This window comes from Neomonachus schauinslandi, chromosome 2 (assembly GCF_002201575.2).
Source record: "Neomonachus schauinslandi chromosome 2, ASM220157v2, whole genome shotgun sequence".
NCBI classification, from domain to species: domain Eukaryota; kingdom Metazoa; phylum Chordata; class Mammalia; order Carnivora; family Phocidae; genus Neomonachus; species Neomonachus schauinslandi.
This window is the reverse complement of record NC_058404.1, coordinates 127,199,902-127,226,819: the sequence shown is the minus strand read 5'-3', so window position 1 is coordinate 127,226,819 and position 26,918 is coordinate 127,199,902. Positions and strand designations below refer to the sequence as shown.

The window sequence follows — 26,918 nt, the reverse complement described above, 5'->3', positions numbered from 1 at the left end:
AACAAAAATGGCAGTAAAAATAGAAAAAAGAGAATGAATTAGAAATATACATGACAGGATTTGGCACTGAGTTTGCTGAGTGTCAGTATACAGAAAATATATTAATATATAGATATAAAACAGTAGTTTCATACTGTATATGATATTTTTAAAAATAAATTATCAGTACATTCTGAAAACCATTTATTCCTCTAGGTATTCTTACATAGCTTTACTTACTGTCTGTATAAGAGCCTATATTATATGTGTGTGTACATATATAATTTGTTTTCCTAAATTTCCTATTATTGCTTGCCTATAAAATTATAAAAAGTTATTCTAGTGGTTCAATATTTGTACACATCCTTGGTTCTTTTCTTAAGAAATTATCCTAGATATGCAGCTTCTGAGTTAAATGATATGTGTATGCACACTTCTAAGACTTCTGGTACTTTCAACCAAACATTGTACCATACTCTATTTTCTCACATTTTCAATAATTAAAAGTATACAAATTTCAATAGAATTTTAAAGGATTTATTAAAAAAACAATAGTAACTTAATGCAATGTAAAATTCAGCTTTACATCACTGCACTTCACTAGATACTTAGAAGACAAACATATTCAAGCAGAGGCAATTGCTTGGGTATAACACATGGCAACATTAAGACACTGAAAAAATGTTAACTGAATCATTTGGACACAAAAGCTCAGATTCTATCATTGATAATGTTAAGAACACAGACAAAAAGCAGTCTGAAAGTTAGCTCAACCTTTTAAATGTGTATTACTGGTGTTTATAGAGGTATAAAATTATACCATGTAATGCAGTGGGGCTATTCCAATAACTTAAAATACAGCAGCAAAACTTTTATATACCTAACTATAAAGGAGGGTCATGTTCAAAATGATAATGGGAAGTGGGGGTGGAGGTCAGAATCCAAATCCAACAACTCCGTAAAGAGAAGAGAGGACAAAAGAAAAAAGTAGCTGATCAAAATTTTCCTGAAGTAGGGTGCCTGGGTGGCTCAGTTGGTTAAGTGACTGCCTTCAGCTCAGGTCATGATCCTGGAGTCCCTGGACCGAGTCCCGCATCGGGCTCCCCGCTCGGCAAGGAGCCTGCTTCTCCCTCTAACCCTGCCCCCTCTCATGTACTCTCTCTCTCTCTCATTCTTGCTCTCTCAAATAAATAAATAAATCTTAAAAAAAAAATTTACCTGAAGTAGCTTATCCAATCATTACCATTTTTTTTTAAATTTCATTTGTAAAACACACACACACACAAAGCATCAAATAATCTTCAAGTTATTACTTCCAGAGCCACCAAAGATTATTAGGCAGAGAAAGACTCTAAAAGTTATTATAAAGAGTTTTATTAAGGGGTCCTTGGGTGGCTCAGTTGGTTAAGCATCTGCCTTCAGCTCAAGTCATGATCTCAGGGTCCTGGGATGGAGCCCCGTCATAGGACTACCTGCTCAATGGGAGCCTGCTTCTCCCTCTCCCTCTGCATCAGTTTATTCATTGTCATTTCTTCTCCCAAATTTAATATTTTATTCATTTTTGTGCTCTTTTGCTCATGCTCACTTGCTCACTCACACTCTCTTTCTCAAATAAAAAAATAAAATCTTAAAAACAAACAAACAAACAAAGAGTTGTATTAAGCCACAAAGATGACTATCATTCAGTGATTACTTTGGATTTCATTATTTATCTGCAAGTGTCAAATATTTTCTAAAGAATCTGTCTACTGAAAAGTTCATTATATAGTAGAGTTAGAATAGATTTGTACCATGAGCAGCACAATAAAAGAAATAAAAAGGAAAGTTGCAGAAGATTGCACAAGAACTTAGTCATATGACTACAATTAATATTAATAACATTTCCTTGGATAATATCTTCATGTAAAAACTGCCTACCATGTCTGTTTTTTGAATAGCAGCCTGCATTCTCAAACAATTGCAGGAGTCTCTTGTGTATTGCCATATGGGCAGAGAAGAATCTCTAAGTCTGTGAAACTTGGAAGAAACAAAAAATATATATTTTTTCTATCTTCCATAGGCCTTTGCAGAAAATCAAGGTGAATGAATGTCTCCAGGGAAAAGAGAAACAAAAAAGTAACTCATCATTTTGTTTGCATGTAAAACTTATACAGTGAAAGTTTTATCCCCCTGCAAATAATCTATTATGTCTAAGGTTACTAGTTACAAAGTTATTTGTCAAAGTAATTAAAAAATATATATATATAATAGCTATTTACAAGTCCAGTAATTTGGGCTTATAATTTTTTAATGATTCAATAAAAAATTTATATGTCATTATTAAAACAGAGAAATGATCAATATGCCAGTTGAATTATCCCAAGAATGAATTTAAGGTATACAGAATCATAGCACACCTCTCAGAACAATACAAAAAAAAAAGATCTTCACCTACCTATTTTCTTTATTATTTATTCATCATTAAAAATCTCTTATTTTTGCAATATCACCTTCCTCCTATCTTCTTGATATGTCACATCTCCCAAGATCATCAGTTCATTATAATGGTTATGTTTTAAGCTGATTGTTTCTTACGGTCATCTCAGAAAGTATATTGGTCTTAGTAGATTATTTCCAATATAAAATAATGAGGATTTTTTTCTGAATTTTGTAGATATCTAAACTATTACCATGCTTATTTTAGTTTTGTTTGCACAAATCTATCCTAAATTTTTGGCCTGTCAGCCTACAATAATCCTATTTATCCTTATTGTTGAGGAGAACAGAGGGAGAAAATGAAGTGGCAGTAATAAACCAGAAGACTTAATGGAAGAAATGTACTTGAAGGAGGAGACACCGTGGGGCTTCCTAGATTCTCTGACATGTGTCACTTCCTGCCTAGCTTTTTCCCTTACCTGTAAGCAAAAATCATCTGTCCCTACTCCTCTCTGATCTTGACCTTGGCTGAGGAAACTCCTAAGACTATGGTAAAGATTAAGAAATGTTTACAAAACATTTAACACAATGCCTGGTCCATTAGTAAATACTCAATATATAGAAGCTTTGATTACTTTTTTCCTGACCTTTGCTTTTAATCTCTTACTTCCTGATTTTGGTTTGAGTTTAATAGGTTTTTTGTGTTTTGTTTTGTTTTGCAACTTCACCCTGATCCCTCTCCTCTCTGACCTTACGTCCTACTTCATTACATCCATGGTTTGGATTTACCACTTCAGCCCAGCAATATGAACCTGTTTCCTGACTTTTCCATTGCTCATTTATTCCACCCAAATCTTTGACTCAGTGACTACTGAGGCTGTAGATTGAAAATGCCTTTGGAAATTCCTGAGAAAATCTACAAACCACACCCAAAGTGTGGCATATTAAAGGAAGTGGCATATTAAAGGAAGAAGAGGAGGAGGAGGAGATATTCCTTAAGCAAAATAGTTAAGCTTTATGTGGAATTCTAAAATGCATTCAGTTTTACATATTTGCATTCTCATACAAAAACCCATGAGCTGTGGTTCATATATATTTTCTTATTCAATCAGCGGTATTGTGGGAATCACTAGGATATGGATTATTTTACATCCTTCAATTACAGGTCTGTCTGTATTACTTACTGAACTCTATCTGAATATATAAAGCCCATATACTGAATAAAATGTCTATATTTTATCTCACACCAGCACACCAAAATCTCATTCCTTTAGCCATTTTCCAACCTATTATTCCAAAGAATGTACTGATAGAAACCAGAGAGGAATCCATTCTTTCTTTCTGCTTTTTAAGATGTCCTCCTAAGAACTTAAACATAAGAGTTCTGGAAAACAAGAAAAAGAAAAAGTTCAAAATTGAGAAGGCTGATACTGTTTTTGAAAAACTGAATTCACAATATAAATGATTCCCTTCTCTATCATAGATTTGAAACTAATCTTCAATGGTAGTTAACAGGTTACTGGATTTGAATGGCATTTTGGAGTTTTAAAAATATATGTTAGACTTAACCTTGGCTCTTGTATCCTCATTAAAACGATTGAATATGTATCGGCATTTTCTGACCTTGTGAAAATAGCGATGCATTGATACATAAGGCCTAGTTCAGGAATTAGTCTCAGAAATTTCAGAGGTAATGGAAGTTTCACTTCGAGATCCACTTCACTTTTGATTCCTGTTGACAACTGCTTCTTACCCTTTGAACTTTGATGCTTCTGGGATTGGTAAAATGGGTGCAGTTTTGCTCAGAACCACTGATTGATTGGGTCTCTGAAAACTGGGGTTGATGATGGCACTAGAATTTATATAGTGGTTTTATATGGTGGCTTAGGCCTTGCTATAATTATTTTAAAACATTAAAAACTAATACATCACTCTGGAGTGGCAGGCCAGACTCAATGGCAGTCTTGCTTCATGCTGTTTGACAAATGACTAGTCATCCAGACAACATTTCCTCACTGAGTACCTTTCCCAGTCCTCATTTTGTTGCAAGTCTGTGGTAAAATCAGCAGGTAGCAAGAAAAATAGTACAGAAAGAAAAAAGAATAATTTGGGGGCCTCCAGAAAATGATATTTGGGTATTTTTTAAAAATCACTATTTATTTGTTGCTCAAGTCATGTACTGTTCCTTTTTTTTTTCTTTTTTGGTGAAGAGATAAGCAATTGATATATATCAATGTATTAAAAATAGAAACAAAGCACCTAAAATATGAATCAAATAATTTAGTAAATAAAAAATAAACTAAAAGGACATGAAGACAAATATGGTAGACAGAGAAAACAAAGGGGTAACATACAGTGACTTCAAAAATCTCAGTTCATCTCTGAACCAAACTACTTGAAAACTATCTGAAGATTTTAGAGGCTTTGAGTATCTTTCTTTCTTTGTAAATTGAATTACTAAAATCTCAACTATTTTAATTGTGTAATATTAGATAGAAAAATTCTGTGTACTATACACTTAAATATTTTACCAAAATCTTGGATTTATGCTCTTGAGTTTTACAAAGCAAGACATTTACTAACAGAGCTAAACAAACCAAGAGAGAAAGGATGAAACTATTTGGTTTCTCCCCTCTTTTTACTTATTTTTTTTAGCAAGACCTCTAAAATAGTATAATGAAATAGATATAATTAGAGCATGAATACAGAAGCTGAAGATATTTCTAGGGGCACCTCTTAAATGTGTGTAGTTTTGGCAAAATCATAACTGTGGAAACCATACAAGTGTTGGGAAATATTCTGGGTGTCAATGAGGGTTTGAGATACATTCCACCATAATTTTGAAATTTGGTTGTGATATCAATGTTCTTTAGATGCAAAATCTTATTTTTAATCATTAAAATTTACAAGGGTCCTTTTGATAGATACTGGGAAAGGAAACAGAAAAAAAAGTAAGCAAATGCATTTTTTGTTGCAAATAAAAATTCAAGGAAGATATGTGGCACACTGACCCATTTTGCTTTGAGCTAAAACTTCAAAGTAACCATTAATACCATAAAATGCAGTTCTATGGATTAGTGGAAATCTCAGCAAAAAGTAATATACGCTATAAAGCCTTCCAACTAGCATGTCCATTTCAAACATACTGAAGCTGCTTTATTAAAAAAAATAAACTTAAAAAGTAGAAAGGAACTTCTAATATCAGTGTAATTTCAAAATCTCTAAAAAGGTACATTTCTTAATTCAGGATGGGTTAGCTAGTTCCATAAAAAAAGGATTTTGCTAATTAGTATTCTAAAAGATTTGTCTGACCCAATGAAGTTCATGTATAACAAATTACTTTCAGTAGATTTAGTTCAGTTCACTCATCCTATGATCATGTTTCCAGTAGAATTGAATAAAAGCAATTAGTACAGGATGGGGAAAAAAAAGCCTTAATTAAATAAGATCTAGGGAAAGAATTTACCACAAGGGTTTCTAAATACCATCACTGCCCCAATCCTTGTGGATATGAAAGTAAACCAGTTTGTAAGGTGGACTACAATATAGTTTTACACAAGTTGTAACCTAAGTAATAGTCAAGGATCTTGAGGTTAAGTGCTACAGTGAAAGGTAAGCTCCCCTAAGTGCAACATTAAGATGTATGGATGAACACTACATATAGTGTTTACTATGATTCCCCACCACAAACTGGGAAACTGAAATCCCTTTATCGATTAAGTTACTAAAATCTCAAATGTTTTAATTTTGTAAGATCAGACAGGAAAATTGGCTTTCGATTGGCTGTTTTTAATTCTTTAGCTCATTAGGAACAGCGGGAATTTTATATGGGCTGGAGTAAAGAAAACATTGTGAAAAGAAGCTGCCGAGTGTTACATTTACTAGCTATGTAATTCAATTCAGTTCTACAATGAGTTACAGCAGTGGATACATGAAACAAGTTAAAATCAGCATATATGGGTTATGTGGTATGGCTAGCAGTTATTTAATTGGATTATAATTAATTTTTAGTTTAACATTTTTCAAATGTATTCATTAGAAATATCCCACAGTACTGAGTTCAGTAAAATTTACTTACTTCTGTTAATCCTGAAATTTCAAGAATTATAAAGATTATCTTCTTCTGTAGGAAGTTCTAATGTTGAAATAACATTTTCTTTTTGCAAAGGTTCATAGAAAATGTATTTATAATAGCCAAAAACTGGAAACAATACAAATGTCTAGTTACTGGTGAATGAATAAGCAAATCGTGATATATGCAATGGAATGCTTTTTAGCACTAACAAGGGATAAGCCACTAACACATGGAACAACATGAATGAATCTCAAACATTTGTGCTAAGTAAAATGAAGCCAGACCCAAAAGACTACATTCCATTTATATGAAATTAAAAAGAACTTTATATAGAAAAAGAAAAATATTTCACAGTGACAGAAAGCAGATTTGCCTTGCCTGGTGCCAAGCATGGGGGATAGAGATTGACCAGAAAGAAGCACAAAGGAACATTTTGGGTAATGTTGATATCCTGTATCTGCATTATAGTTGTAATGATCTTTTATTTATTTCATCAGAAGAACATCCTTATTTTAGGGCATTATGTATAGATGGCATTTGTATGTGTAAAAGACTGTCCTTAATTAAGGAAACGGGAAATATGCCAAGATTTTTTATTCAACTGATTAAGAACTCCTCAAAACAGAAGTGTATAAATAATGTTAAAGAGTTGGAAAGAAGGAACTGCTATTTATAAGCAGCTTTACATGTATTATAATTACTATGAAAATGTAAATATTAAGTTAGAGAAGTCTTCTTATGTATAGGAAATTGCCATTTTGATTACATCATCTAATGCCTCCTAGCCTCCTTTTGCTTATCTGGAAATAGACTTATCAGTTACTCCAGGACAATATTTTGTCATTCAACTGAAATGTCAACACTTCAGAAAGACGTAAGTTAACAAAAGAGGAGTAACATTACCAGTCTCTATTTGTTCAATATTATAAAATGTATTTGAAAATGCTTAACACTTGTATAAGACATAAAAAACTTCATTTCTTTCACCAAATAACTTCTCTTCATGGATTCTATCAAAAAAGATGTTTATAGCAATGTAATATATGATAGCATAGAACCTCTACATTTCCAAAAATATGATACTCAAGTAGGCTGTAGTATATCTGACTGGGGAAATATTGTTCAGCCAGTGAAAATGTAATAAACAGAATACAATATTATAGGGGATTAAGGAGGGCACTTGTGATGAGCGCCAGGTAATGTATGGAAGTGTTGAATCACTATCTAGTATACCTGAAACTAATATAATGCTGTGTGTTAACTAACTGGAATTAAAATAAAAGCTTTAAAATAAAATTAAAATGTTTATAAATGTGAAAAAATAGAATACAATATTATAAATGTGGTCTGACTATTGGTATTAAAAATACTTAAGAGGGGCGCCTGGGTGGCTCAGTTGGTTAAGCAACTGCCTTCGGCTCAGGTCATGATCCTGGAGTCCCGGGATCGAGTCCCGCATCGGGCTCCCTGCTCGGCGGGGAGTCTGCTTCTCCCTCTGACCCTCCTCCCTCTCATGCTCTCTGTCTCCCATTCTCTCTCTCAGATAAATAAATAAAAAACCTTAAAAAAAATACTTAAGAAAAATCTCAAAAAGAACATATCAACAAATGTTAACCTGCCCTTTTCTTTAATACTGGGTTTCTGAATCATAAACTGGATGAGTTCTAGGAACTAGACTTAGAGGCTCCAAATTCCCACTCAGCAATTGAGGCTACATTTCTGCCCTCAGATCTAGAATCTTTTCTCATATACATATCAAGAAACGCCTTGGTAGGCTACCTAGCTATTTCATATTTAGGAACCCTGTGATAAGCTATTGCTGACGGACAGACAGTACACTCCAGTTACCATTCATAAACAGCCACGTCATATTATAGGAATTTTACCTTGTCTCTGATAGTTAAACACCTCCACTTAGCCTTTGCCAACCTGGGATACTATATTCAATTTGATGTAAAAAAATTCAATTTTTTTATACTAATAGTCATGCCACATTTATAATTTTATATCCTATTTATTACATTTTCACTGATAAATAATATTTCCCCAGTCAGATACACTATCACTAACTTAGGTATTCTATTTTTGGAAATTTAGAGGTTTATACTACCGCATTTGACATTGCTTTACAAAGGTTTTATACTACCATAACATTGTTATACATTGCCTACGAGTACCAGCATACAGAACTCTTCAGAGATGCTTGTGCTACAGCCCCCTCCCATGCATTTCTTAATGTTTGGTGAAGGGATTGTCCCTTTCCCAGATAGGGAGATGAAAGTTTGTTCAGAACAAATCCATTCTAACATTCCCACCTCCCTGAATATCTATAGAATACCAGAGAAGTTGTGTATAGGTTACCTCAAAAATCCATTCATTCTTGGTCCATCCTTCAGTTAGCCAATCTAACAAACTACTACCAGTCACAAGTATCAAGTCAGTATCTTAAATATCAAATCCCAAATCATTACCAGCCAAGGTAACATATTTGCCCTAATTGATACTTATACTCCATCCTGTATGGTACAAAACTTTTATAAGTGGGCTTTATACTTCTCTGACAGTTATTTGGGATCTAACTTGTATCTGGAGGCAATAAGGGGTGAGTTAGGTGAGTCCAGGAGAGAACTGTGATTCCCCAGGTCCAGTCATTGAGAATCATTTTGCAGAGAAAGACTGATTCCTTCAGAAGCCATGAGAGATTGCTTCTTATACCAAGGAGGTTCAGAGGGATTTTGAAACTCAGATTTCCCATCAATGCCCTTCACTTACCATGAGAGACTTTAGAAGGCAGAAGATTTTATTGGAGATTGACTTGTGCTACCCTTGCAGTCAAGCCCAAGTCTTGTCCTCAGTCATATCTGCCCTGGAACTATGTAATTTAAGAGACTGCTTCAAAGCTGCCAACAGGACTTTCAAATTTTACCCTATTTCTGAGTTGAGTATTCATTGCCTTCAATTTCTCCTTTACCCTTTGTATTATTTGAAGGCTTCAGAGCAGTTAGCTGGAACCACAATCTTTAACTTAGGAATAAATCCACACATATTTGGTCAATTAATTTATAACGAAGGAGGCAAGAATATAAAATGGGAAAAGGACAGTCTCTTCCATAAATGGTGTTGGGAAACTTAACAGCTACATGCAAAAGAATAAATTTGGACCACTATCTTACATCATATACAAAAATTAACTCAAAATGGATTAAGACTTGAATATAAGACCTGAAACTATAAAATTCCTAGAAGAAAACAGGCAGTAAGTTCCTTAACATCAGTCTTAGCAATGTTTTGTGGTTTTTGTTTGGTTTGGTTTGGTTTGGTTCTGATTTTTCAGGGAAATGAAAGTAAAAATAAACAAATGAGGCTACATCAAACTAAAAAGCTTCTGCACAGTAAAGGAAACCATCAACAAAATAAAAAGATAACCTACTGAATTGAAGAAGGCATATGCAAATCATATATCCAATTAGGGGTTAATATCCAAAATACATAAAGAACCCATACAATCCAATAACAACAAACAATCTGGTTAAAAAATGGACAGAGGTTCTGAAGAGACATTTTTCCAAAGAAGACATATAGATGGCCAGCGGACACATGAAAATCTCAGTACGAACCAAAACCACAATGGGATATCATTTCACACCTGTCAGAATGGCAATTATCAAAAAGAAAGAAATAACAAATGCTGGCATGTATGTGGAGAAAAAAGAACCCTTGTGCATTGTTGGTGCGAAAGCAAACTGGTGCAGCCACTCTGGGAAACAGGATGGAGATCCCTCAAAAAATTAAAAATAGAACTACCACGTGATCCAGCACTTTCATTAGTGGGTATCTGTTTGAAGAAAATGAAAACTAATTCAAAAAGATATATGCACCCCTATGTTCATTGCAGCATTTGTTTGGTGGGTCTATAGACTTGGTGGAAGAAGGAAGCTCAAAAGATAGATGATGATGAGCACCTGATGATTAAAATAAAAACTTAAAAAAAAAGATAGATGATGGCATAGGAGAATGGAATATTTGAAACTGAGATTCTAGAGGGGTCAAAGTTGTTGTTAATAAAGGTTATGTTTGCGGATACAAATATAAAAGCAGTGCCGTTTGCACTAATAGAAAGCATAAGTATAATGCAACTGAAACATTATTAAACTCTAGTTAGTTTATGTTGTCTGTCAAAGGGAGTTTATGATTTGCCTTACCTTTATAAAAATAGATACAAAATTTCAAGGACACTTATTATCCCCAAGCTGAGGTTTTGTTCTTGCCATGGTAAGAAAGTATCAAAAGGTAATTTTAAAAGACACAACTTTCACACTATAACACAATATGATTTTACATTATCCCTCTTTATCACCTAAAGCTGATTGTTGTAACAGTAATCGACATACCACATTGTAGAAACCCATGCAAATGGGTTCAAATAGTGGACCTACTCTGCTGTGGCCAACAGCAAATCTTACCTGAATCTCACATGCCCCTTCTTCTTACCCCTGCACCCTCTACCAAAGGAAAAAATATTAAAGCACTTTCAGATCTAGTCACAGGCAGTCCGTCAATTTGACTATTTATGAATGAGCTCCAAAGAATTGACTAATATATAAATATGACATAAATATCTTAAGCATTTAGGAGATTTGTACATTCTCTCTCATCCTTAAATGGGAGTACCCTGTCAATGGCTAATTGCAAACAATATCCTTCTTTATATTTTCTAAACTGTGATTTCGTAAGTGTGAAACATTTTAATGTTTCTTGACACTCCTGTTAACCAGTTTACTTGAACATAATCAGTCACCCATAATATTGGAAATTTCCTATTTGCTGTAAGAGTTTTTAGCCATTCTGCTAGTAACCTGGTTCCAATAAGCATCCAATTTTTGAAAAAAAGAATGTTTATAAGGAAAGGTAATAATTTTCTCTTTTTTTTCTTGATCATATTTCATAAAAGAGTTCCAAAGTCCAAGATTATATTATAAACACTCTGTGAGTTTTAAAACCTATGAGAAGCTGATACCAAACAACCAAATTGAAGAGTCTTAAATGCTAACTCTTCCCTATTTTCAGGTACACATAAAGACGCATATATATATACTCACACAGAGTAAGACTTAGAGCAACAAAATTTTGCCTGACTCAGGTGAAATGATCAAGTTTTACAATCTTGCCTGCAGAAAAAACATTGTTTTATCTCTTTAACAACTTTTATAAGCAAGATAATACATACGGAAGCAAGGTTGATATATTTTTTGATGTGGCAAACCAGTCACATCAACATGCAAATCTGTGTTAAGATTTTTCCCTATAGCAGAGGGGTCATTCTGCAAAATACTAATTCCACATGCTTCTACAGAATGATATTGGGAGACTTCAGATTCACCAGGAATTATCAAAATCAGAATACCCAACCTTAGAGTCAGACTTTTGCACACCCTGAACTGTTGGGAATTGCCAGTCTAAATTCTGCTCTACCTTAGCCATGGGTTGTGCTTTTGATTTAGTAGATAATTTTTTGTCTTCCATCTCTTCTAGCATCCTGAATCTAGGAAAATACTTTTTTTTTTTCAAATTGTGGAGACAGAGATAAAAAAAAGAGGGAGAAAAAAAGGGACAAAGTGGTCTTTGTTTCTCTCTCCTTTCTTCTATTCCTTGGTTTTATGTAATTGTGAAATATTATTTACATACATAAAAGTACACAAAATTTAAATATGCAACCCAATGTATTACCACCAACAATGGAACACCTGTGTAATTACTACCTAGAAAAAGATAGAACAGTACCAGTGACACAGCCCCCATTGCCCTGTCTCAACCATTAACTGTTTACCCCCAAAGGTAACCACTTACAGGATTACCAGCCTTCCCATTCTCGCTGCCTGTTTTTGAACAGTTATCATACAGTATGCAGTTCTTTTGTTTGTTTTTTACTCAACACTTAGTTTGTGAAATCCATCCATGGTGCTATATTTAAATGAAATCTGTTTGTTTACATTTCTGTACAATATTCCATTGTATGACTATAACGTAATTTATTTATGCATTCTACTCTCAAAGAGTGTCTAGGCTGTTTCCAGTTTGAGGCTGTTATGGATAATGTTGCTATGAACCTTATCTGTGCTTGTCTCTGGGTACACATATTCCTCTTTGGGGTATATACCTAAAGAGTGGAATTGCTGAGTCTTAAGAAAAGCATATAGTAGTTTTCAGAGATGCTGCCAAATTGTTTATCAAAATGATTGAATCAATTTACAGTCCCACCAATAGTACTCTGGTAACTCCACATCCAATATTAATTGCCAACAATTAACATTGTCTATTTATTTACTTTAATCATTCTGGTGGTTCTGTAATAGTATTCCATTTTTCTTTTAGTTTGCATAAACCTAATAACTAATGAGGTTGCCATGTTTTCACCTTGATTGCCATTTGTCTTTTGTGAAGACTCTTGCCCATTTTTCTAATTACTGTCTATTTTATTCTTACTGATTTAAAGAAGTTATTTTTGTTAGATATGTGTTTGGGAAATATCTTCTACTGTGACTTATGTTCACTCTCTTAGTGGTGTCTTTTGAACTACAAAGTATTACTGTAGTCAAATCTATCCATCTTTTGTACTCTGTTCAAGAAATTTTTTGCTACCTGATCTTGTGGATATATTAGATACATTCTCTTATCTTATTTTCAGAAGCTTTACTGTTGATATTTTATATATTTATATATAAGCCATTTGGTATTGATTTCTGTGTATGTTGTAAATTAGGAGAAAAGTTTTACTATTTTTTACATGTATATCCAAATTGACCTAGTGGTACTTACTGAAAAGATCTCCCTTTCTCTATATATTGCTGCACCAGCTGGGCATAAATCAAGTGTCTATGTATACATGGATAATTTTCATTGATATGGTCTATCCTTGTATAAATACCACGCTGCCTTAATTACTGTATACAGCTATAGTCAGCTAGACCGGCTGACTGCAGCTGACTACAGTCAGCTTTTTCTTTTTCTTGAACATTGTCTTGGCTATTTTTATCCTTTTGCAATTTCATATAAATTTTACATTCAGCATTTCATTCTCTCTCTGTCTCTCTCACAAAAAGAACCTGTGGATTTGGGATTGGCAATTCAGTTAATCTATGGATCAATTTGAAAAGACTATATCTTCGTAATATTGAGTCTTTAGATCAATAAATATGATATACTCATCCATTTATTTAATACTTCAGTCAAGAAAGTTTATTCACATAGAGGTCTTTTACATCTTTATTCCTAGGTATTTTCAATGCTGTTGCAAATGGTATATGTATTTAATTCCATGTTTTAAGGTTTTGTTGCTAGTATACATATCTGATTGATTTTTGAATATTGAGTCTGTACCATAGTAAACTGATAACTAAAATTAATTTTAGTAATTTACCCTATATTCTTTCTACATACATATTCATACCAGCTCCAATCCATAACTTCTATTTCATTTTTTTCCAATTCTTAAGTATTTTTTCTTTTTTTTTATTGTTGTTGATGTTGTTTGGCTGTTGCAGTACACTGTGGACCTTCAATTGAATACAAATGGTAACAACTTGTAGCCTTTAACAGAGTCTCTAAAAAATATTTATTTTGGGGCACCTGGGTGGCTTAGTCGTTAAGTGTCTGCCTTCAGCTCAGGTAATGCTCCCGGGGTCCTGGGATTAAGCCCCACATCGGGCTCCCTGCTCAGCGGGGAGTCTGCTTCTCCCTCTGCCTCTGCCCCTCCCCCTGCTTGTGCTGTCTCTGGCTCTCTCTCTACCTCTCTCTCAAAAAAATAAAATCTTCAAAAATATATATATTTATTTTATTAATAAGAATGATGTTTGCTACAGTTTTCCTGAAAATTCTCTTTGTGAAACTAAGAACAATTCTTTTATTTCTAGTTTGCTGGATTATTTCTAGGTTTGTTGTTTTTTTTTGAAGACTAATGTTAAATTTTATCTGTGCCTTTTCTGCATCTACCAAATGATTATAGGATTTCTCTACTTTATAGTGCTGATGTAATGAATTCCAATGATCATTTTTTTTAGTTTTATTGAAAAATAATTGATACACATCACTGTATAAGTTTAAAGCATACAACATGATGGATTGATTCACACATATTGTGAAATGATTATCACAGTATGTTTAGCTAACATCCATCTTCTCATATAGATACAAGAAAAAGAACATTCTTGTGATGAGATCTTTTAAGATGAACTCTCAACTTTTTTTTGTATGATTCATTAGTGTTTGCTGTAGTTATTATGTTGTATATTATATCTCTAGTACTTATTTATCTTATAACTGGAAGTTTGTACATTTGACCAACTTCTTCCAATTCCCCCTCCCGCCACCCTGTGCCTCTGGTCACCACAAGTCTGATGTATTTTTATATGAGTTTTTTTTTTTTTAATATTCCACATATAAGTGAGATCATATAGTATTTGTCTTTCTCTATCTCACTTATTTCACTTAACATAATGCCTTCAGATTCCATCCATGTTGTCGCAAATGGTAGGATTTCCTTATTTTTTGTGGATAAATAATATTCTATTGTAGGTATTATATATATATATATATATATATATATATATATAAAACAACTTCCTTATCCATCCATCCATTAGTTGACACTTAGATTGTTTCCATGTCTTGGCTATTGTAAATAACACTGCTGTGAACCTAGGGGTGTAGCTATCTTTTCAAGTTAGTAGTTTTCATTTCCTTTGGATATATTCCCTGAAATGGTATTGCTGGATCTTATGATAATTTTATTTTTAATTATTTTAGGAGCCTCCATACTGTTTTCCATAGTGGCTGCACAAATTTGCAATTCCCCCAACAGTGCAGGAGGGTTCCTTTTCCTCCACATCCTCACCAGTATTTGTTATCTCTTACCTTTTTGATGATGGCCATTCTAACACGCATGAGGTAATTATCTCATTGTGGTTTTCGTTTGCGTTTCCCTAAGGACTAGTGATGTTGAGCATCTTTTCATGTTCCTATTGGTCTTTCATACATCTTTGGAGAAACGTCTCTTCAGGTCCTTTGCCCAGTTATTAATTGGGTTATTTTTTTGTTATCAAGTTGTATGACTTCTTTATATATTTTTACAAGAACCCTTATCAGATGATTGGTTTACAAATATTTTTTCCATTTTGTAGGTTCCACTTTATTGATGGTTGATTTTGCTGTGTAGAAGCTTTTTAGTTTGATGTAGTCCCACTTGTTTATCTTTGACTTTGGTGCTTGTGCTTTAGGTGTCATATCTAAAAATTAACAAGACCCATGTCAAAGAGCTTTATTTCTAAGTTTTTTCTAGGAGTTTCATGGTTTCAGGTATTACATTTAAGTCTTTAACCAATTTCAAGTTAATTTTTGTGAGTGGTGTAAGAAATAGTCATTTCATTCTTTTTTTTTTTAAGATTTTATTTATTTATTTGACAGAGAGAGATAGGGATAGCGAGAAAGAGAGCACAAGCAAGGGGAGCTGTAGGCAGAGGGAGAGGGAGAAGCAGGCTCCCCCCTGAGCAAGGAGCCCAAAGCAGAGCTTGATCCCAGGACCCCGGGATCATGACCTGAGCCTAAGGCAGACGCTTAACCGACTGAGCCACCCAGGCGCTCCTAGTCATTTCATTCTTTTACATGTGAATATCCAATTATTCTAGCACGACTTATTGAAGAGAATATGTTTTTTTCCATTGAGTATTTTTGCTCCCTTGTCAAATATTAGTTGACTGTACATGCATAGGTTTATTTCTGGGCTCTCAAGTCTGTTCATTGGTCTATTTGTCTGTTTTTATGCCAGTACCACACTGTTTTGATGACTGTGGCTTTATTGTACAGCTTGAAATCAGGAAGTATGATGCCTCCTGCTTTGTTCTTCTTTCTCAGGATTGCTTTGGCTATTTGGGGTCTTTTGTGGTTCGATATAAATTTTAAAGGTGCTTTTCCTACTTTTTAAAAAAATGCCATTGGAATCTTGCTAGAAATTGCATTGAATCTATAGATGGATTTTCATAGTATTGACATTTTAACAATATTAATTCTAATCCATGAACACAGGATACCTTTCCATTTCTTTGTGTCTTCTTTGATTTCTTTCATCAGTGTCTTGTAGTTTTCAGAGTAGATCTCTTTCACCTCTTTAATTAAATTTACTCCTAAATATTTTACTCTTTTTGAGGCTGTTGTAAATGAAATTGATTTATTTCTTTTTTAGGAAATTTGTTGTTAATGTATAGAAATGCTACTGATTTTCATATTTTAATGTTGTGTCCTGCAACTTTACTGAAGTCATTGATTAGATCTAATAGTTTTTAGTTGAATCTTTAGGATTTTCTATATATAAAATCATGTCATCTGCAAATAGAGACAATTTTTCTTCTACCTTTCCAATTTTGATACCTTTTATTTCTTTGTCTTGCCTGATTGCTCTAGCTAGGACTTCTAATATTATGTTGACAAGGAGTAATGAGAGTGGGCACCTTTATCTTGTTCCCAATTTCAGAGAAAAAGCCTTCCACCTTTGACCATTCAGTATGATGTTAGCTGTAAGCTTGTCATATGTGCCAAGAGATATGTTCCTTCTGTGCTTAATGTGTTGAATTTTTATCATGAATAGATGTTGAATTTTCTCAAATGCATTTCTGCATCTATTGAGATAATTATATGATTATTTTCTTTCATTCTTAATGAAATTAATTAATTAATTAATGTCTTGTATCACATTTGTTGATTTGCGTACGTTGAACCATCCTTACATTCCAGGGATAAATTCCACTTTTCTTGGTGAATGATTCTTTTTAATGTGCTGCTGTATTTGGTTTGCTACGATTTTATTGAGAATTTTTGCATCTGTATTCATCAGGGATATTGGCCTATGGTTTTTCTTTCCATTAGTGTCCTTTCCTGGTTTGGGTGCAAGATAAAGCTGGCTTCCTAAAATAAGTCTGAGAGGATTCCCTCCTCTTCTGTTTTTTTGGAAGAGTTTGAAGATTGTTGTTAATTCTTTAAATGTTTGGTAAAATTCACCAGTGAAGCAATCTGGTCCTGGGCTCTACTTTGTTGGGAGATATTTTATTATTGACTCAATTTTCTTATTAGTAAATGGTGTATTCAGATTTTGTATTTCTTCCTGATTCAGTCTTGGAAAATTATACACATTTCTCAGAATTTTTCCATTTCTTCTAGGTTGTCCAGTTTATTGGTGAAGAGTTGTTCATAGTAGCCTCTTATGATCCTGTGAATTACTCTGGTATCAGTTATAATGTCTCCTTTTTATTTATAGTTATATTGATTTGGGTTCTTTTTTTTTTTCCTTGTTTATTCTAGCTAAGGGTTTGTCAATTTAGTTTATCTTTTTAAAGAATCAACTTTTAGTTTGGTTAATCTTTTCAATTGTTTTTCTGTTATATATTTGATTTATTTCTGCTCTAATATTTATTCTTTTCTTTCTTCTACTAATTTTGGGCTCAGTTTCTTCTTCTTCTACTTTCTTATGGCCTAAAGTTAAGTTGTTTATTTGGGATTCTTCTTGCTCCTTAATACAGGTGTTTATGGCTATGAACTTGCCTCTTAGAACTGCTTTTGGTGTATTCCACAAGCTGGGGTATATTGTATTTCCACTTTCATTTGTGTCAAGAAACCTTTTTTATTTCTCCTTTAATCTCTTCTTTAATTCATTGGTTGTTCAAGAGAGTGTTGCTTAACTTCCATGTGTTCATGACTTCCCAGGTTTCCTCTTGTTACTGATTTCTAGTTTCATGCCATTGTGGTCAGAGAAGATACTTGGTATAATTTTAATCTTCCTAAATTTTCTAAGATGGGTTTTGTGTTCTAATATATGCTCTATTGTAGAAAATGCTTCATGTGCACTTGAGAAGAATGTGTAGCTACTGTTTGGATAAAATGTTTAGTTTATCTCTGTTAGGTCCATTTAGTCTACAGTGTTTTTCAAGTTCACTGTTTCCTTATTGATTCTCCGTCTGAATGACCTATCCATTGTTAAGAGAGATATTGAAGTCCTCACCTATTACTGTATTACTGTTTATTTCTCTTTAACTCTGTTAGTTTCTGCTTTATGTATTTAACTGTTCCAGTGCTGGGAACATAAATATTTGTAATTGTTTTGTGTTGACCCTCTTATTACATAATGACCTTCTTTGTCTCTTTTTATCATTTTTAGTTTAAAGTCTGTTTTGTCTGAAATAAGTATAGCTGTCCCTGCTTTTTGTTATTGTTGTTATCAATGTTGCTTGAAATATTCTTTTTTCCTTCAGTCTCATTATATGTATCTTTAATACTAAAGTTAGTCTTTGTAGATAGCATATTGTCAGATCTTGATTTTTTTTTTATCCATTCATCTATTCTATGTCTTTTAATTGGAAAATTTAATCTGTTTACATTTAAAGAAATTGTTGATGTGTCCATTGATATATGGATAAAGAAGAGGTGGTATATATAATGGAATATTACTCAGCCATAAAAAAGAATGAAGTCTTGCCATTTGCAACAACATGGATGGAGCTAGAGAGTATAATGCTAAGTGAAATAAGTCAATCAGAGAAAGACAGATACCATATGATTTCACTCATATGTAGAATTTAAGAAACAAAACAAACAAGCAAAAGAAAAAAAAATGAGAGAGACAAACCAAGAAACAAACTCTTAACTATACAGAACAAACTGATGGTTTCCAGAGGGGAGGTGGGTGGGGAAATGGGTGAAATAGGTGAAGGGGATTAACAGTACACTTATTATGATGAGCACTGAGTAATGTATAGAATTGTTGAATCACTGGGGCACCTGAGTGGCTCAGTCATTAAGCATCTGCCTTCGGCTCAGGTCATGATCCCAGGGTCCTGAGATCGAGCCCCGCATCGGGTTCTCTGCTCAGCAGAAAGCCTGCTTCTCCCTCTCCCACTCCCTTTGCTTGTGTTCCCTCTCTTGCTGTGTCTCTCTCTGCCAAATAAATAAAATCTTAAAAAGAAAAAAAAAAAAAGAACTGTTGAATCACTGTATCATACACCTGAAGCTAATATAACACTGTATGTTAACTATACTGGAATTTTTAAAAATTAATTTTAAAAAGGTATATGTACTCCTATGTTCACTGCAGCATTATTTACAATAGCCAAGATATAGAAGCAACCCAAGTGTCCATCAATAGATGAATAAAGAAGATGTGATATATATATAAAATAATTATATATATTGTATGTTATATATAAATATATATACATACATATAAAAGTAACCTATGATTCTAGGGAAATTAACCAAAAAATAATTTTCAATATTATTTATTGAAGTAGAAATCTGAAAAGTTATATTAAATATGGGCATAATAGTATTAACATCACCTAACTACTGAATAATGAAGCATTTGGAAATAAAGTAGCTATCTGTGGTTATAATAAGAGGATAATTAATTCTAAGTTTGAACAAGAAGTTAGAAGAAGTATCACTGAAACAAGTTATACTAAATATGTATCATGCTTCTTTTTGGCTGGGTCTTACATAGCATCATAAAAGGAATTAAATATGAAGTAATAAACATAACCAAAATACAGAAATCCACGCTGATGTTGTTAGGTCAAAAGATTTTTCAGTACTTAAAAATTAACTTAAAAGTTAATTTGGTATTGATTGTGAATGACCTCAGATTCTCAATAAATACTTGTTGATGTTCTTTTATTCTATTTGCTTCTTTCCACAGGTGGAGAGGTCCCATACACGACTCTGGCTACTCGAATGATGATGGGGGCTTGGTGGTTATTTGCATTGATTGTCATCTCATCTTACACAGCAAATCTTGCTGCTTTCCTCACTATTACCCGCATTGAAAGCTCCATCCAGTAAGTAGACAAAGATTCCAGTAGCCATAAAGCATGAGGAATGACAAGACTAGCCAAAGCTATTTAAATAAGTATGAGGTATCTGATAATAAATTTACATTCTCCTTTTGAATAAAGGCTTAATTTTGTGATATGCAATTATCGCTGCATTATAGAACATTTTTTATAAAATAAAATTCTGGGTATAATTTTAATATTGCTTCCTACATTTTCCTGGAAGAAAAACACATATTCAGTATTTTAGCTTCCACAAAGTATGACAATGTTTGGGCAACGTTGTAAAAATGAAAAAGAGTCATACTAAAATATATATATATTTCAAGTTTGACAATACCAGTTTTTATCTTGAGTCTGCCCCATTATGCACTGTCTGAGTAAATAGTTGGATAGACATTAGATGATTGATAGATGACAGGTAGGGAAAAAGAGAGAAAGAGAAAGAGAGAGAGAGAAGGGGACAGGGGAAGAGGGAGAGAGATAAAAGAATCTCTAAAGAGAGAAAACCACATTCTCTTTGTCTCTTCATTACATTGTAGCTAATGTCATAGCTACTGTGGTCATTATTACTGCTGCTTGTTCAGCTGCAGGGGTGGCAAGTTGTCACCAACAATGGTGCACTTACTTAAATCCTAAAAGTTACCTAAGTCAATGTCTCAGTTCATGAATGCCACTCCCATGAGCCCCGAGAGTCCAAAGGCCTATGATCTAGCAAAGCCAGTTCTGCTTTTGTGGTTTCATGCCATACGATCAGCACCACAGTACAACTTCTGCCTTACTAGAACATAATGTTCTGTATGTTGTTTTCAGAAACATTTTCCTGAAAATGTTTTATTCATCCAAAAATGAGATAGGGTGAATTGTCTTAGAGTTGAAGAACATTCGTTCTCAACAAAACTGACAATTCAAAATTATGAATAATTAGATTTGTTAAGAAATTCATTAGGGATTTAATTCATTCTTAAAGGAAAACGTAAGAGTTATTCTTCCCTTTAGAAAAATTTGTAAATGAAGTCCATTAATAGCCACAAAACTGTTATAACACAATACTAAAAATAAAATCAAAAATTAATGATCTATAAAGAAGTAGGATATATTTTTTCAGTTGCCTGTGGTATACATTCAAATCCCCAAATTCAACTAATAATCATAACAGACAGTTAATTATTTCATCCAGTTATAGAAAGTAGATGAAGAAACAGAAGTTTGCAAGTTAAATTCTCAAGATCACATAGCCAGTAGTGTCAGAGCTGGAAGTCTAACCCATGTCAATCCGATACCAATCCATGGTCTTACCCACTGAAATTTTTCCTTATCTAGTGATGGTTTTTACAGTTTTGTTCGTCTAATCTGCTTCCCTGGGGTTGCAGACCTCATGGTGTGTGTGTGTATCTGAACTATTTAGTCATTACCAACTTTGCCAGCATTAGTTTGTATCTTGACTTTTATGCAATAGCAGTGGGAGCAGAAGCCTCTATCAAATGTTTACACCCATATGGTTTCTCTAAAGGTAAAACCTAATGGAAAAAAGATCGTAATTTCACATGATGTTCCCCACGAGTATAGTTCCACAATCCACAATAACTGAGCCTTCATTTCTTAAAAAATTATTTCTTTCTAATGCCAGCTCACATTATTAAAAGTCAACAGTGAGTATAATCAATCTGCCTTCCTTCTAATCTTATCACTAGACTAATTTTGAAAGGGGAAAATCAGAGCCAAAGGAATTAAGAGAAGCCTGATTCTCTCCCCAAACTTAAAGATATCTTCTAATTTCATGCCTCAGCTGCATTGGTAACCATAATTGCCGGCAGTGTTTCTTGGAAACATTTAAAGTTCCGTTTGCAACTAATGTCAAACTTTCTTGGAAAATTACAAGTTTAATTTTTCTTAGAACAGACAAAACACACAATACCATCCAATGTCATGCTCCTTAATCATTTATATTCATAAGATTTGCTCATCACTAAATGAAGCAATGTTTGTCAATACACCTTTTTCAGCTCATTTTTGCCATGTCATTGGCACACATATACCAGCCACATGTTCATTCCCAAAATTGCTTCTTCAGACCCAGAGGGACAGAGATAGTTAGAGGGAAGTCAGTGTGAGAGGGGGGAAAAGCTGCGACTTCTGAATAGATAGTTGACAGAAACTCTTACAGTTTGTTAAGAAAAATCCAATAGATTTATTCTTGAGGAACTGAATACATTTTACAAAATTTACCCCTTTTTCAAAATTAGATATTTATCCACATCTAACCTTCTAGTTGGCACTTGCCATTAATTAAAATTTTGAAAGTGAATTTTCCCTGAAAAGATAATTCCCAAGCTTAATTTCATACCCCTTCAGTGATAACTCTGTTCTGCTGCTTGATATGATGTCATATGACAGATGATGACACAGTTGGGGTGGGTGATATTGAGGTAGACAGCTCAATTTCTGAAGGAAAAAAATATGCAATTTCTACAAAACTCTAATGACATTTGGACTTGTTCATTGTGATTGAATGGTAACAACAGGTAGCTAATTGCTTTTAGATACCTAGCAAATGGAATGTACTTTTTTTCTACTGGTAACCAGGCTAAAATTGGCAATGGTGATATGGAGCATGTGAAGTTTTGAAGGTAATTTCAGAGTAAACACTGGGTAATAACATCATGAACATTGGTTCCATCAGTCTTTGTTGTGATGCAATTTTCAAAAACCTACTTCTTTCATATATAAGGTGAAAAGAGCTGTGAAGGAAATCACAGTAGTACAGTTATGGTCATTAATAACTTTAGAATCAGATTGGTCTTTGGAGGTGAAAACTGAGGTCTTTCATTTCCTGGGGCTGTAAGTAAGCTTGGGTCTATTCAAAGAGATCCCAAATTCCCACCATATTTTTATGTTTAAAGCATTCAGTCACCATAATGTTTGAGGTTGGACTAAACAAATATTGACTTCATGTAGTCACTGAATAAACTAATTTGGGATAAATTTCTTTCCAAGTATATGCAAAAAGAGATCCATATTCTATCCTATCACTGGAGGAGACTCCTTTTTCCTTAGCATACCAATAACAGGACTTTTGTATCCACATTTGCTCACATTTGGAAAAGAAAAAAAAACATTGAGCAATTGTTTTTCTTAGTGACACACAATAGACTATGAAATAGCCCTGGACTTAGAAATCTAAGTCTGTCTAGACATTGGGGAGGGTATGTGCTATGGTGAGCGCTGTGAATTGTGTAAGACTGTTCAATCACAGACCTGTACTTCTGAAACAAATAATACATTATATGTTGAAAAAAAAAAAGAAGAAGAAGATAGTAGTAAGGGAAAAATGAAGGGGGGGAATCAGAAGAGGAGATGAACCATGAGAGACTATGGACTCTGAGAAACAAACTGAGGGTTCTAGAGGGGTGGGGGTGGGGGCATGGGTTAGCCTGGTGATGGGTATTAAAGAGGGCATGTATTGAATGGAGCACTGAGTGTTATATGCAAACAATGAATCATGGAACACTACATCAAAAACTAATGATGTAATGTATGGTGATTAACATAACATAATAAAATAAAATAAAAACATTAAAAAAAAAGAGAGCCTACCCTTCCTCAGGGGTCAGGAAATTTATGATCTGAGAGCCAAAAAAAAAAAAGAAATCTAAGTCTGTCACCAGGTCAGTACAGAGAGAATGGTAGAAATGGCAGGTGCTCTCTAATGAAATTATTTATTTCTTTCCTTTGCCTGCACAAAACTATGTAACTATCTTTAGCAAGTTACTATTCAAAGAGATCATTACAATCCTGCTTTTTGGAAATGGAGGGATTTCTAACTATAAAAACTAAATATATTAGCTTCATTCATTTAATTTAACTGAACATATATATATTTAAACATCACATTAGGTATTGAATCTACAAAGATATTTAGATATTATCCCTGGGTCACAATTTAGTTAGAGACATAGCAGTGTAAAATTTAATGACATAGGAGCTATGATAGATTTATTTGTGAAATGCTGTGTGAACACAGGAAAGGAGTGATTTAATTCAATAATTTGGAGAAGAGGGGGAGGAGAAAGGTAAAAAACTATCAGGTATCACAGAGGTATCATCTGAGAGTTTGATCTTGAAAGATGAATTTCAAAAGACTGAAGGGGTAGCTTCCTGGAGAATATTTGCAAAAGCAAGAGAGGTATGAAATTCCTGGGAGAGTGTCTAGCAAAGGGCAGATGATCAAAATCTGTTAATTTCCTTCCTGGATTGAGATGGGTGATGTGAGAGTGGCAGGAAATGAAATAGAAAAGGAAAGTGGAACCAAATCCTGAAGAGCATGATAAAGCTTGTTGAAGAATTTGGAAATTTTCCTGGAGAGTGACATCATTGAAGAAAGACAGCTTTATCTCTGGAGAGGAGCTTGGGTGGGAGAGAAAAGATGTAGAAGTGTATGGAAACTAGTAGGTTTCTATTTAATATAAACCTGAATCACATATCTTCTTGTTTCAGGGCTGTTTAATTTGAAAATACCAAAGGCTTAAGGGAATTTAAGAGAAATGTGGCTTGAGAAACTAGGCTAACAGTTACATTTATAGCAGATGCAGGAATATTGACTTAGTTTATTTTTTTAAAAGAGAAAATGTGGTTAACTACCTCGTAACTAAACAGGTAGGGAAGAAGAGAGTTACTAATGTGAGAAAATTCTAGAAATCACTCTGATTGGATGACTTTTCAGATGCAATTTTGCAGAAAAGTTGCATCTCAATGTCTGCTATTCATGGATTTTATCCTGCTTGTTAATTATTTTTAGCCTTAAGCCACCGAAAAATAAGTCAGACTTATTTTCAGTAAATTTAATGCATTTTCGAAGTAATACAGGGCTATATTGAGAAAATAGGAAAATACTGTAAATTTTGAAGGACAAAGTGTTAATAATCCATAGCTTGCCATATTGCAATATGTTCTATTAATATTTAAACAAGCTTTTAACAGTTTATTTTGAAGTAATTATATGTACACAGGAAGTTGTGAAGATATAGCATAGTGACATCCCCTGTACCCTTCACCTAGTACCCCCCCCATGGTTACATCTTAAGTAATTATAGTCCAATATCGAAACAAGGAAATTGACATGGATACAATGTATGCAAATAGCTTTATGCCATTTTATTACATGTACAAAATGTATAACCACCACTGCAATAGATCTAAAACTATCCTATCATTACAAATATCTCCCTCATTCTACACTCCTTCTTCCTCACCCTCCCCAACCCCTAATAATAACTGTTATGTCCTTGGGGCACCAGGATGGCTGAGTCGTCTGCCTTCGGCTCAGGTCATGATCCCAGGGATCTGGGATCGAGCCCCCATCGGGCTTCCTGCTCGGCAGGAAGCCTGCTTCTCCCTCTCCCACTCCCCCTGCTTGTGTTCCCTCTCTCGCTGTGTCTCTCTCTGTCAAATAAATAAATAAAATCTTTAAAAAAAAATAACTATTATGTCCTTTATTCCTGTGATTTTTATCCTTTCAAGAGTGCTATATAACTTGAATCATACACTATGTGGCCTTTTTGAAATAGCCCCTTTTTCCCCCCCTCTCAGCATAATGCCCTTGAGATCTATCCAAGTTGTTGCATGCATCAATAGTTCATTGTTTTTTATTGCCAAGTAGTAATCTCTGGTATGGATGTACCAGTTTGCTTAACAGTTTACCTACTGCATGGAATTTTTGTTGATTCCAAGTTTTTGGCTATTACAAATAAAGTTGCTTAGGGCATTTATGAGCATTTCTGTTTTTGTATAGATATGTTTTCATTTCTCTGGCATAAATGCCCAGGGGTACGGTCCCAAGTCTCCCTGCTTACTGTTTCTCTTCTTACTCTCTTTTCTCTTACTTCAACTATTACTCGCCTCTATCCCATTCTCTTCTCATTCGAGCTTATGATCCCGAGTGTGGAGTCCGGATGGTTACCTTCCTCCGTCCTTAAAATTGGTTTGGAAGCCGCCATTATTACTACATCCAATCAAAATAAAGTGCAACTCCATAGCCAAGCATAGTGAATCCTTCAAAAGCTGACCCAGCCTCATTTCTCTACTGGCACCAACTGTAATCCATTCTCACACTTATTCATGCTCCAGTTAAGCCACTCTTGGAGGACTTTGATATTTCCATGGAGCTTACATGCTGTCCCCTTTCCCTGAAATGACCCAGAACTCCCTTCTCTTCCGCGTCATCCATTTGCATAAGCACAGTTAGCCAATATACATGTGTCTTTTCTTTGAGAGTATAAATTCTTCAAAGGCAAGGGCCATGCCATATTCACATTTGTGCTCTTAGTGTGTCCCAGAATGCCTGGCGCGTAGTATTAATAATAACAGCGGCTAACATTACTGGTTGCTTTCTATATGACAGACACTTTCCTAAATGCTTTGCTTAGATTTTCTCATTTAATTCTCATAATAGCCCCATAAGACCTATGTTGTTTTCATCTCCATTGTGAAGATGATAAACCAAAAGCTAGGATAGTAAACCCAGGCAATCTGGCACTAGAAACCTTGTCCTAATCAGTGGACCATATCATTACAATTAGCAAATA

General features: G+C 34.0%; 1 protein-coding gene across 2 annotated transcripts in view; it reads left to right on the top strand.

The window, feature by feature from the left end:
• GRID2 (glutamate ionotropic receptor delta type subunit 2) overlaps positions 1 to 26,918 on the top strand; it is a 1,393,842-nt gene that overhangs the window by 1,149,008 nt on the left and 217,916 nt on the right. For both annotated transcript variants that reach the window (XM_044912908.1, XM_044912909.1), the window contains one exon: positions 20,202 to 20,340. In XM_044912908.1, the coding sequence (XP_044768843.1) occupies positions 20,202 to 20,340 (139 nt within the window). The remainder of the gene's footprint in view (positions 1 to 20,201; positions 20,341 to 26,918) is intronic.